The following is a 13,877-nucleotide window of genomic DNA, read 5'->3' as shown; positions in this document are numbered from 1 at the left end:
GTGGTGGAAAACATCAATCTAGTTCCTAGCTTAGACCATAACATTTTCCAGAAATAGCTAAGGAACTTAGCATCACGATCAGAAACAATGGTCTTAGGCGTTCCGTGCAATCTAACAATTTTCCTAAAGAATAGATCAGCAACTTGCATATCATCATCAGCCTTATGACAAGGTATGAAATGAGCCATTTTAGAGAATCTATCGACCACTACAAAGATAGAATCTCGACCAGATTTAGACCTAGGTGATAGACTACATATTTGACCCATTTTCATCCATAGTTTATAGGCATTTTTACTAATAATTAGATTATTATATAGTTTATTTATTATATTTATAAGATCAGGAATGTTTTGGAGATAAGTGATGATTTTGGAGCATTTTGAAGATATTTGGAGCAAGCACCCGAGATGACCATCGAAATCGACTATTGGTCGATACTGGAGAGCTAGAATCGATCGATACACAAGACATGGTATCGATCGACAGCGAAGCACGCAGGAAGCCCGTTTGGTCACAGCCGACTTGAAGCCAAGATTTCACTATTTTACAAGATTGCCCCTGACGAGTTTTTAACCTAATTATATAAGCTTTGCCGCCATGTTAGAGGCAAAGTGTGTTTTCTTTGTGTTTCATTGTGTTATTGATAGATAGGAGAGAAGATCCAAAGTTATAATTTTATGATTGGAACTCCATTGATATCCGTCTTGGCTTGGCAAGTGGGGCGGGAAAGACAGGTTGTGGTTCGGTTGGTTTGGTCGTCTGGACGTGGTTCCAGCCTTAACTCCTTTCCAGACGCTTACGGGTTGATCCGGTACACGACTCGGTCTGTCTGTCTGGAACGGTCGGTTGCTTGAACCTCAGTTGGAATGATCTGATTGTCCTGAGCTCCATCCTGGACTGGTTCCATGTACTGATTTATGTACTGAGGCGCATCACTATGTCCACCGGTGGGCTTCAACAGGCTCCCCGGTGGGCTATGTCCAAATTTCCGGTGAACGGTCATTAAGCGCTAGTCGAGTGTCTCTCATGGACATCCGGATACTAGAGTTATCAAAAAAAAAATTATACAATTTCTATAAATGTGTGATAAGATTCCATTTGCATTTTAATGAAAAATAAGTTTCACCAAAAATTGTTAGGATCCAAGATTTTGTTACATCATTAGAATCATGACGAATCTATATACCTTTAATTTTATTCTTGTGAGAATCAGAAATTATATTAATATATTACAAACAAATTAAAAAATTTGACGATAAAATTTGTCGAAATTTTGACTATCCTGGACGACTTTTTTTCAGTCGTATGGTGGAAAATTGAAATATCAATATTTTATTAAAATCCGACGACTTACATGTAAGTCGTCGTAGGTTAGTTTTGCCATTGAAAAAAAAACGTCAATATTTAATTATACCCAGATAACTTACAATTCAGTCATCCGCCCGACGGCTTACATGTAAGTGGTCAAGAATTTTATTCCGAGATTCTAGTTAAACCTCTTAAATCCTGACCAGAGGTGTGGATAATGAGGCCACCTTCACAACCTTCTCCCCTCTGTCCTTATGTTGTAGTAAGGGAGGGCGGTTCGCTTGAGTTGCTCAACCGCCCCTCTCTAGACAAGTGCTCGAGTTATGCTTACGCCCTCTCCTTTCAGTCGAGTGACTTCGCCCCGTCGGACGGACGACTGAATTGTAAGTCGTCTATATATAATTAAATATTAAATTTTTTTTTTCAATTGCAAAACTAACCTATAAGTCGTCGAGTTTTAATAAAATATTGATATTTCAATTTTTCACTAGACGACTGAAATGTAAGTCGTCCAGGAAAGTCAAACTTCTAAAATAATCCAGTCAAACGCAAAACTAACCTATAACGACTGAACTGTAAGTAGTCTAACTTTTTTGGGGTTTTTTTTTTAACCAAACAAAAGTAGATGATTTATTTTTCAGTCGTCTCAGATAACGGATTTCAAAGTCAATTGCAAAAATAACCTCTGCGTTGACCAGACTACTTATATTTTAGTCGTCTGGAAGACTTATATTGAAGTCGTTTGCGTCGATCTTTAATAAACTTTCGTTTTCTTTGTTCTATGTTTGCTAATGTGTTTTATTTTGACTTTTTCAGATGATGCGTCAGTTACATGCAGTATATGGAAAATGGTTGTTGAAAGATGGATGTTGGAATATACAAGTTAACAAAAACTCTCTTAGTGGCAACATGTCGTGTTAGTGGTTGTCAATGGAAGGTCAGAGCAAGTTTGAAACATGGGACTAAAACGTTTTGGGTAACCAAGTTTTACTAAATTTGACCAAGTTTTTTAACACAAACTTGTAAAAGATGTGATATGCTTTGACTAGTTACTATTGTTTGTTTCTATCTCTTAAGTATTATTGTTATAGACACCAATGATGATTATTATTATGAGTTGGAAGAAAGGTTAAAATGCTTCTTAAAATGTTATATCAATATGAGGCTACCAACATTCTTGTTTATTAAGATGAGAAGAAGACCATTAGGGTTTATTATTGCATATGGGAGATCCAAAGATAAGTAAAAGGCTATTGAAGTATATTATTTCATTGATTTGTAAATGTGTAAACACATTGTTAGCACATATATTACATCTTGGGAAACATTATTACTGATTTTATAAAAAATTCACAAATAAAAGAGTAGACATGCAAATCACAAAACATACCACAAACAAAACTATTATAGATCATTCCTCTATAAAGACAAGTTTGGACTCCACTTGATATGGAAGAAGACTTCATGGAAGTGTCTGGAAGACTTCATAGAAGTCGTTTGGAAGACTTCCTAGAAGTCGTCTGGAAGATTTCCTGGAAGTCGTCTAGCGCATTGTATTTTAGACGACTAAAAGGTAAGTCGTCCTAGAAGTCTTCCAGATCTGAAAAACCTGCATATCAAATCCAGATCTGAAAATCCTGCATATCAAAAAACGTTCAAATGATTTAAAAACAGAGAAAATGAGTGGAAGATTAGATAAATCTACATTTATAGAACACACAAAAATACATATAAAATTAATAGATCTACCTTTAAATGAGTGGAAGAGGAGAACCATCTGATTAAAAACCTGCAAAAAAGATAGATTAGTAAGAAAGATATGAGACAAAACTGAAAAATTCATATAAAGTTTGGTGTTTTCAAGTCAAAGAGATTAGAGTGGGATTGAAGAGTTTTAGTTCGGGAAAAAAGTAAGAACTTTATACAACAAAAAATTACCAAATGAAGAAAAATCAGACATAAAAACTTATCAAAACTCTCAGATCTGTTATGAAAGGGAGAGACATGGGAGAAGATTCCGTCAGACGACTTCCAGGAAGTCCAGACGACCTCCTGGAAGTCGTCTAGCACATTATATTTTAGACGACTAACAGGTAAGTCGTCCCAGACGTCTTCAACATCTGAAAAACATGCATATCCAAATCCAGATCTGAAAAACCTGTATATCCAAAAACGTTCAGATGACTTAAAACAGAAAAAATTAGTGGAAGATTAGATAAATCTGTCATTATAGAACACACAAAAATATATATCTAAAATTGATATATCTACCTTTAAATGAGTGGAAGATGAGAACCATCTGATTAAAAACATGCAAAAACAAGATAAGTTAGTAAGAAAGACATGGGACAAAAACAATAAATTGATATAAAGCTTAGTGTTTATAAGTTCAAAGAGATTAGAGAGAGGTTGAAGAGTTTTAGAATGATGAACATTACATTTTTGTTACAGCCATTTGAGAGAATGAAAGAGAATGTGTAATGTTTTCTTTATATAGGGAGACAAAAAATCCATTTAAGTTAAATATTTTTGATTGAGACGACTTCCTAGACGACTTACTTGTAAGTCACCCAGAAGAATTTAACATTTTTAGCTGTAAACTAAATAATTTTAGCGGGAAACTAAAATAGAAGACTTTCTAGACGAGGTCTGGTTTAAATTATTTAAGCGGGAAATTGTTTTAAAAAAATTTTAGGCGGGAATATTCGGACGACTGAAATATAAGTCGTCTGGGTAAAATTATTCACCAAACGACTGAAATATAAGTCGTCCACACCCTAAACATAACCCCTAAACTTAATTATCTAATTAAACACTTCATAAAATCAAATCAAACTTGAAAAAAATTTTACTACTAGTTGGTGTCCCGCACCTTGTGCAGATTAATATATTTAAAAATTTTAAATTCTAACTTTTATTTTTATAAAATAATAAAAATTCAATTAGATAAAAATTTAAATTATTATAAAATATAAAATTTTAATATTCATATTGGTAATCAATGTATTAAATTATGCTCTTTTGTTTCATATTTTTATTTATAAGATGTATATTTTAGATCAAAATCTTTTCTATAGTAATAATTAAATTACGAAATTTGTATTGAAATTAACATATATTGTATTTTGACTGAAAAGAAATCATGTGGTACTGAAAGGATGATAAAAATCACAAATATAAAAGATTAACAAAATAAAGATAGTTTAGAAGTGTTCAATCTGGTAAAACCGAACTATTTAAAACCAAACCAAACTGAAATAAAGAAAGTAATTTGGATTTAGTTCTACTGAATAAACCAAATGGATGTTATTTTAAGAAAGTGAAGTATATGAATATGGTTCAATATATTAAGCAATCAAACCGAATAAACCAATGAAACCGATTAATTCAGATATATTAGTATACTTATATATAACTTTTTTTAATAATCTGTATTTGATCAATAATTCCAATAAAAAATCAGAGAAATTGGCTATAATATTAGTCATTAAAATTATAAAATTAATATAAGATAAAAGTAATGATGATATTATCGCTAGATATTGTTAATATCTATTCATAATAATTATATATTAAATATACATTTAAAAATAATACTTGTATATATATCGTTTCAATAGTTAAATATTTATTAATTATATTAAATATCATGATAAATATATATATATATATCAAAATAAAAATTTAAATAATAATATTAAGTAAATTAATGATGTATCCTAAGATTATGAAAAAGATACAAGTAAATAAATTAACTAAAATCTTGGAAAATATGACAAATCAGTAAAATATCTTAAAATTATGGAAAAAGACAAAATAAGCAAATTAACTAAAATCATGGAGAAGATGACAAATCAGCAAATTCACTTCTCAAATAATAGTATAGATACACAAAAATAAACACATATAGGTGCAAATTAATTTTTGAAAAAAACATTTAATCTTTCCAAAATATAACCCTAAGAATACATACAATACTACAACATATGTGTGCCAAACCCCGAAACCAAAGAATATCATGATTCACTACTTCCACTCACCTATCTTGAAAACAAATCAATTTTATCATATCTTAATTTATATCACTTAAAACTGTTTATAATTACATGATTTATATTTTTCACTCATCAAAATATTTTTTACAAAATTTATAAATTATTTTTAAGATAAACTGGTACCATACGACTTTCAACATCTCAGACGACTTACTCGGGTTATATTCGTAAAAATGGCTTCTGTTTTTTTGTTTGGTCACAATGGGTTAGATCGTAATTTCACAAGATTTTTATGTTAGTTTTGTATTTGATTCAAGTTTGGGTATAGGTTTGGGGTTAAAATCAAGTAATGGGTTACTTTTGGCAAATTCCTTTTTAAATTATAAGAAATCATGATAAAGAAATGTCTATAAGCTTACGCATTAATCGACATGTAAGGTGTGCGTCTGAGAATCCAAAGTCTTTATATTGATCTCAACCATTGCACTGGCACACTGAGATGCCATAAATTCATCGTTGCCTTAAAGTTCTGAAGCAAAATGCCAAAAATATATGGTTTTAGTAAATATCTTTTCGATGGCATTTTGTAAATATCAAAAGATAATTCAGTTTTTAAGTAATAAACAAAAGATCAGCGGTTACAAACTTAGCCAAATGGATGAAGCCAAGAGCTGGCTCTAGGTAAGTATCTCAAACCCAAAAACTCCAACCTTTGCTCCCCTTTGTCTTTTGATCTCTGTTGCGGGAGCTTCACACGCTGAAGAGTCACGTTGATGGACCATCATGGAGGTCTCTGTTCCTTCATGGAGGTCTCTACTAGTTTGATACGTAGATGTTGCATACATATATATATATATATATATCTAGAATCCTTGTAGTAGTCTTCTTCTTTTAGTGATTTGTTCTGCCATGTATAATAAAACCGAGCAACAAAATCTTGTTTTACAATCATTCATTTGATCTAAGGAGTACAGTACAACAACAAAGATGAGACTGAATTAGATGACCGAAAATAAATAATAAAGGTTTACAGATTAAACCGAGTTCTTCGCTTGCTTCTGCTTGGTCTCGTCTTCACTGGTCTCAATAGCAGAGATGACTTTATCATCACTGCCTTTGTATCTATAAAACTTAGCCATTATCAAGAAGTAAACCATGTTAACGAACATGAGCCCCGTGAGCATGAAATAGAAGTAATCCAACTTGGCCTTGTTCAGATCCTCAGCTAACCAGTTCCCCGAAGGTGAATGTTCAGTTGTCCGATGAACAGTGGAGATCAAGAAGCTAGCGAGGTAGCTAGAAACCCCCGCACCGACATAGAAGATAGAACCAGCAAAGCTCCTCATGTTCTCAGGAAACTGCTTGTAGTAAAACTCCATCTGTCCAATGGCTGTAAACGCTTCAGCTATCCCTGCAAGAACCAGCTGCGGAATCAGCCACATCGCCGACATTGATGAGATCTCTCCTGTTCGAGGCTCCATCCCTAGAGTCTGTTTTGCCAGCGCAATGCTTCTTCTACGTTCCTCTATGAACCCGGAGACCAATAAACTCAACACCGCAAAGAAGATCCCCGCTCCGATCCTTTGCAAGAGTGTTATACCAGTGTCTAGACCGGTCACTCTTTTGAGCGACGGGACAAGGACACGGTCGTAGATTATGATGAAAACCGTCATACCGGTCATCAAGAAAACTACGTAGGTGGCTGCGGGGATCTTGAAGCCACCGGTACCTAATCTCCGGTCGCTCTGTTGCGCTTGGAAGACGGGATAAGTCATTTGAATGCTTATTGCAAGGTAGTAGATAGCGCAAGCAAACCAGATCGGAATCACTCTTATAATGCATTTCACTTCTTCCACTTGCTGCATCGTACATAGTTTCCATGGATCCGAAGCTGTTCCATCAGAGTTCAACTTGTCCTCAGGTGTCATTATCGCTGCTTTGTCTAGAAACCTAACAATATAACAAACAAAACCAACATTTAGTTTTCAGCATTTTGTTTCCAACCAGGCCCATTTTAAAAATATTTTGGTAAATAAAAAATATATATTTTGGTCAACAAATTTGACAACTTGGAGTCTATACGACCCATTTTAAAAATATTTAGAAGTCAAGGCATCCATCCGGCTGTGCCAAGATATAAAGCAATAGAGACAGAACTATTCAGTTTACCTGAACTGGTCGGTGTATTTTAGGGTTAAGTTTGCATAGTTACGAGGAATGTGATTGTAAAGATCGACCCAAGGCTGCTTAACCGGCTTCAATCCTCGTTTCGAGATCGCGGCTGCTATAACACGAGCTATACCAGCCAAGGGACTACCCGAGGCTTTCACTTTTACATAAAGTTTATGACCAGCGAAGAAAATGACGCAAGCCAAGAACATGAGACCCACGGGGATACTCAAACCGATGGTCCAGCTCACATTCGACTGGATATACACAACTAGCGTGAGCGAGATGATCTGCGCGAACGTGAAAGTGAAGAAGTACCAGTTGAAGAAACTGTTGATTCCTTTCTTTCCTGATTCGGACTTGGGGTTGAACTGATCGGCACCAAACGCCAAGTTACACGGCCTGATACCACCAGCACCAACCACAAGAAGCGCTAAACCCAACATCAGAAACAAAATCTGCCCCGCACCTGGCCCTTCGCATGAACTCTTTGTTCCACAAGGAGTCGGGTGCAGTCCCGGAACTGCTGCCGTGAGTAGTATCGCAAGCGATCCCTACAAAAGATAAAACACGGTTTAGCAAAAAGAAAAAAAGAATAAGAGTAATGACGAAAAACAAAACCGTTAAGAACAGCATTAGTAGGTACCAGAAAACAAGCGATGACAGCAACACTGAGAGTCTTGTAGCGACCAAAGTAAGTGTCGCAGAGGAAAGCAGCGAGGAAAGTGCCGAAGTTGATGGTGCCACTAAAGGCATTGATGATGGTTGCAGCTGTGTATTTCTTGAGGTTGAATACTTGAGTTAGGTACACAAGAAGGTTTGATAATGTCCCAATGATCCCAATCTTCTCAAATGTTTCATTACCTGTAAAAAGAACAAGAATCATTATTAATTTCTTTTTCACAATAAATGAATCAGTAGTCAAAGGGAAAAACGGGTTTCCCATACAGTAACAAACTTTTTAATTCACAACTTTTAAACCGAAACACACACGAATCGAAGTTGTACTTTCAGTGCTTCTTTAACTTGAAACTTTATTCCTTTTGTTTTAACTTTTAACTGCTGTAACTCCCAGAAACTAAATAACTTTGTCTTTAAGCGTATAAAACTAAAAATTAAAAAGCATTATTAATGAAAAAAAGTTGTAATAACACCTTTCTCTAGATCTGGTAGATTTGGTTGATCCTGGTTTCAATCGTTTTCAGTCAAAGAGAAGAAAAGAAAAGTACTTTTTAAATTTCACGGACAACATGTTCTAGTTTATTTTCCACATCTTTATTTAGTTTCTGGACCGTGTTGAGAGAAGCAGACACACAATAAAATAAAAAAGGAGTGTCTGAATAGAGAAGAAAATAAGCGTTACCAATGATAAAAGGCATGACTTTCCATCCTCTATACACGAGCTTTTTCTGATCTTCATCAAATGAATCGACCGAATCAGAACCACCGCCATCGACAGCGGAGTAGGGTTTCTGATCCTCATCCGTCTTTGTTGTCTCAACCTCAAAAGGCTTTCTTTCCATGGTTTCTTCAATCTGCGTGTAATTATTGTTATTCTTTTATTTTCTCTCCGTCTATGGCTGAGGATGACTCTATTCTTCATCTCAAGCATCGCTCTGTCGTCTTCTTATATAGTGGTCGATCCAGAGTATGGAATTGTCGGAATCTTGAAAAGATAATAATAATAATAAAAAAGATCATTATGGTGATTTTGGCTGGGAAAGATAGAGACATGTGTGGATGACTCATTTTTCTAATTCTACTTATTTTTAATTTTATTTTTTTCCAAAAGTTTTTTAAAAAATCTTTTTGCTTTGACCGAAAACAATTTTTTTTACTTAATAATTTGTAAAAATACTTTGACATAATTGTCTGAATAAGAGTGTTGGCCCATTTTTACACAAATCACTCGACTAGAGCCTGACTCTTGGAGCCGCAAGAGTGATTATTTTAATACAAAAATATATAGAATTCTTCACAATACAATAATGTAATAGTTGCACATATATGTACTTATATGGATATTTGTTTTCGATTTGTAGTATATGACATTTATAATAGATCGACGGTTTTAAATTGTCTGTAATTTGTAGTTGCTGATATTGTGCTTGAATACTAAATTAATCAAAATGCAATGTTACATAACATATTCATTAATTAGTAATTTTAAATATATTGACCATTTTTATTTATTTCTTTTAAAATTAAATTAATACTTTTATGTTTATAAATAAATCAATTTTCCAAAATTAAATATTTATGTCAAATAAATTCACTTCTATTTTAATAAAATAGATAGATGTGTCTCTATGTTTTTTATAAGCCAAACAAATTTTCTTCTATGTTTATTTTTGAGGAACATATTAAATTAAAATTTCATTATTGTATTCTTATAATTTATATATATGTAAATAATATTAACCATCTAATTATTTAACATATTATTGAGTAATAAATTTATATGTTTTAATAAAATATTTATATTTTGTATATGAAATGAAATAATAATATATATGGATATATAATATTTAAAGTTTGTACTTTTAAATAAATCAGTTTAATTTTATTGTATAAATTGACTAGAAAATATTCGAATGAGAATAATGATAAGTTTGGTTAGAAAATAATGGTAAATTTGGCTACAAAATAATTTAACAAAATAATTAATTTAAAGTTAATTAATTAATAGTTATTAAGTCAGTGGCATAAGTTGGAATAATATAGGTTTTCCAAAATAAAATGTTTATGTCAAATAAAATTCACTTCTATTTTAATAAAATAGATAGATATGTCTCTGGGTTTTTTTATAAGCCAAATAAATTTTCTTCTATGGTTATTTTGAGAAAAATATTCGATTAAAATTTAGTTATTGTATTCATATAATTTAAATATATATGTGTAAATAATATTAATCATCAAATTATTTAACATATTTTTAAACAATAAATTTATATGTTTTAATAAAATATTTATAGTTTATAATTTTTATGTGAAATAAAATAAGAACATACATGAATATATAATATTTCTAGTTTTTATGTCACTTTTTAAATAAATATACTTAATTTTATTGCAAAATTAATTAGAAAATATTTTAGTTAGAGAATAATGATAAGTTTGGTTAGAGAATAATGTTGAGTTTGGCTAAAGAAAAATTTAACAAAATAAATTATTTATAGAATAGTTATTTTCTTGGTTTTTCAGTTTTAACAATATCGATAATATTTTTAATATTCTTTCTTTATTGTTTTCCCAAATTTATAACTTAATATTTATCCATCAAAACAAGTTGAATTCAAATAGGAAAATTATCCAATATGTTTTTCGTGAATATGGTAAGAGCACCTTCGAGTTTCTGAATTTGGATTTCTCACCATGAAAATAATAATATTTTAGTTTTACAACATCAGAATTAAATTTTAGTTGTTCAAAAAATACTAGTTCATTCATAACTTAATACATGGCAAAATACTTTTAAAGAGATTCCCATAATATTTCAAGTGAGATGCTATCTCATTTTCTCTCATAATGTTTTTTTAGATACTCTATTAATTACTCACATTAAAATTACTCTAAACTACTCGATTGTATCTTACTTCTTATAGCACTAATATCTTACTTTGTTATAAGTTTCATTTTAGTTAGAATCTAATGTGTTTTTCTGTCAAAAGATCTTCATTAATTTAAATTTAAATTGCATATACTTTTGTTTTTAGAAAATAAAATAAAAGATACAGAGCATATACTTTAGCCAGACTGGACCGATCCTAAACCGGCAACTCATTACATTCAGATACAGAACATGAGACCATCGAACCAAGCCAATAACCAGAATCTTGAAAGGCAACCACATCACAAGATGACGAAGGAACTCCGACACATATGTACTTATTATAACCGGCTGGAGTCCTCTTATTTTATAAGAAGACTACATCAGATTATAGAGTATATTTTATAAGTTTAGAAAGCAAAAACTATATATTTGAAGTTATAGAATTTATTTTATAGATGCTTTTATAAATAATTTATTCTGAATAATATATGATGTAATTATAATGCTTCATAAGTATTTTTAAGTCTCGGGTTTTAATGCAACTTTCATGACTAAATGGTATATATAAAAATTAAATCTTAATTTTTAAATTTTTAAATTTTATAAGCGTTGCCTAACTAACATATTTTTATAAGCTTTGCCTAAATTTTTAAATGGTATATATAAAATTAAATCCTAATCTAATTATCAATAGTAAAAAAAATTGATACACTAATTTGGTGTATCATAATTTTTACTGAAGCTACATATACTCTCATTTTTATAGCATATCGATATCACTTTCTCTTTGGTGTGGATGGTAGAAGACAATATGGTTTTGACTTGTTTTTGGATGATGTGAGCGAGCTGAGGAGAGTGAGAAAGTTTTTCTTATGTCAACTTACATTCCTCTTCTTATTACACACAAAGCACTAACTCAAAATTAGAGGTGAGTAAAGTATATATATTAAATTTAGATTTGATTATCTATTTATTTTTGATACGCCAAAAAATTTAGTTATTTGTAATTGTAGAAAGAAAAAAATATTAAGATTATTTATAACTGAGGAACAAAACAAAGAATCAAATCCGATATTCAATAAAACGAAATAAATTACAAATACTAAAATTTTAAAAGACAAATATCCACATATATATACATAACTGATATATGCTAGCTCTATAATTTGTATCTGTTAAATTAATTATTTAGTTATTAAATTATTTTATAAAATACGCAATGTTTCATTTATATGGTAAAATATTATTTTGATGGATATTAAATATTTGGGTAGTAATAAAATGGATACAGATCATAAAATTGGGTGAAATAATGGATGATTTCATATCGCAGGATTATAGCATCTAAAAATTACTCGAGGTAAATAATTTTTGGTCTAATTCGAAATTAACTCAACATTTGAGAATTGACATATCCTTTGTATATTGCCCAAAAATCCTTATCTCAACCAATGTGGAATCAAATAGACATTTTATGGACGTGGAAGGAAAATAGTCCAATGTAAACAGTTAAAACTCATTATTTCAAATATCTCATATAAAAACGAAACAGTTCTAAGGACGATATAAAAAGAAAAATGTTTATGTGGAAAAGGTATGTGTTGAGACTAACCATAAACTCTAATACTATATTAAAATATAACTTAACTCAACTTAATTAAAAGCTATCTCAAGAATAAGATTTTCATATCATCTATATATTGTTTGATGACCTTTAGTGGCAGAGTTAGTGCTTTGTGAGGGTGGTCATGTGATCCATGTGTATGTTTGTTTGTTATGTAATTTAGAACAATGTTACGAACTTAGCACATGTAATGTATCTTGGTTTTGTAATTGACCCATTGAAATGATTAGCTGGCTCTGCCACTGAAGACCGTTGTCTTGTCTCAACCGACGTGGAATCTAGCTAATACATTCGTTGAAGCTATTTGCGTCATGATCTGGAAGTGATATGGTAATCTAGATTGTGTTTTCCAAAAGAATTGCATCATGGTTAATCGATTGTTTGTACCCACTTATCGGTTTCCAATTCCAAGTGGCGCCGGGAAAAATATCTATAAATTGAATATGCAATTAATAACTCATTAGGTTCCAATCACATAAGATTCCGTTCATTGAGCGGATAATGATATTATATGCATGTGGTTAAATGAAGACAAAGGGTCCAGTTTATTTACTTCACATTAATTGCGGTCCCGATGAGATTGCAATTTTGGCATGTGGTACTTAAGTTTTCTTTATGAAGCAGCCGACAAACAAAAGAGTTTTGCATGAAGCAGGCAGATTTATTACCGAAATTAGCATCGTCTGACATTATTAAAAAAAAAAGTCAGCATATGTCGAAAATATTTATAAAATATCGTGCTGAATATTACAACAGAAGTTTGAAAATTTTGGTTTCATAATTAATAATTCTCCGATGAATAGATAGAATATCAAGATTGGACAACCTGTATGTTACAGTAATGATTTTCATACGAATAAGTGTGGGAGATGATGAACCGTTTATATAATTATAAATTATAGAGTTCTATGCCCCTACGTATTAATCAGACACAGAAGTTAGTTTGACTACAAAGATTGTGATGTCCCAGTATTATTTTGAACAAAGGAACCAGCTTGCACAGATGTACAACAATTATTATAGACTACGATCCAAGAGTCCGATTTTTTTTTGTCAACGACTTTTACAGACTCATACAGACTCTATAAATTAAACTGGGTGATCTGCATCCAAGTGGACGAGAAACGATAATTTCATCCTAGCACTACGGACTAGTCTATCCGCCATTGAATTTTGCGTCCTTGGAATATGGATAATTTCTGATCGGAGAAAACTTTCTTTCAAG

The 13,877-nt window shown here is 31.5% G+C and overlaps 1 protein-coding gene and 1 long non-coding RNA gene across 2 annotated transcripts; one reads left to right on the top strand and one right to left on the bottom strand.

The window, feature by feature from the left end:
- Positions 1–2,063: 2,063 nt before the first annotated feature.
- LOC117126220 lies at positions 2,064–5,216 on the top strand. The gene is made up of 2 exons (XR_004448730.1): positions 2,064–3,174; positions 3,700–5,216. It is a non-coding gene; the product is annotated as an uncharacterized LOC117126220 (long non-coding RNA).
- Positions 5,217–6,218: 1,002 nt separating this feature from the next.
- LOC103873185 (protein NRT1/ PTR FAMILY 2.10) lies at positions 6,219–9,113 on the bottom strand. The gene is made up of 4 exons (XM_009151609.3): positions 8,839–9,113; positions 8,122–8,339; positions 7,476–8,029; positions 6,219–7,256 (listed from the first exon to the last, which is right to left on the bottom strand). Exons 1-4 carry the CDS (start codon positions 8,996–8,998, stop codon positions 6,341–6,343), a joined length of 1,848 nt encoding a protein of 615 aa, XP_009149857.2. The 5' UTR covers positions 8,999–9,113; the 3' UTR covers positions 6,219–6,340.
- Positions 9,114–13,877: the final 4,764 nt, after the last annotated feature.

The sequence above is a fragment of the Brassica rapa genome, chromosome A06, assembly GCF_000309985.2.
Source record: "Brassica rapa cultivar Chiifu-401-42 chromosome A06, CAAS_Brap_v3.01, whole genome shotgun sequence".
Taxonomy (NCBI): domain Eukaryota; kingdom Viridiplantae; phylum Streptophyta; class Magnoliopsida; order Brassicales; family Brassicaceae; genus Brassica; species Brassica rapa.
The sequence above is the reverse complement of the archived record's forward strand: the minus strand, read 5'-3'. Positions and strand labels throughout refer to the sequence as shown.

Bases quoted from the DNA above. Each gene is read 5' to 3' on its own strand.
- LOC103873185 (XM_009151609.3), bottom strand. From the start codon at position 8,998: ATGGAAAGAAAGCCTTTTGAGGTTGAGACAACAAAGACGGATGAGGAT. The intron at 8,340-8,838 runs GTAACGCTTATT...TTCTTTTTACAG, and splicing joins AGTCATGCCTTTTATCATTG to GTAATGAAACATTTGAGAAG. The intron at 7,257-7,475 runs GTAAACTGAATA...TTATATTGTTAG, and splicing joins AAATACACCGACCAGTTCAG to GTTTCTAGACAAAGCAGCGA.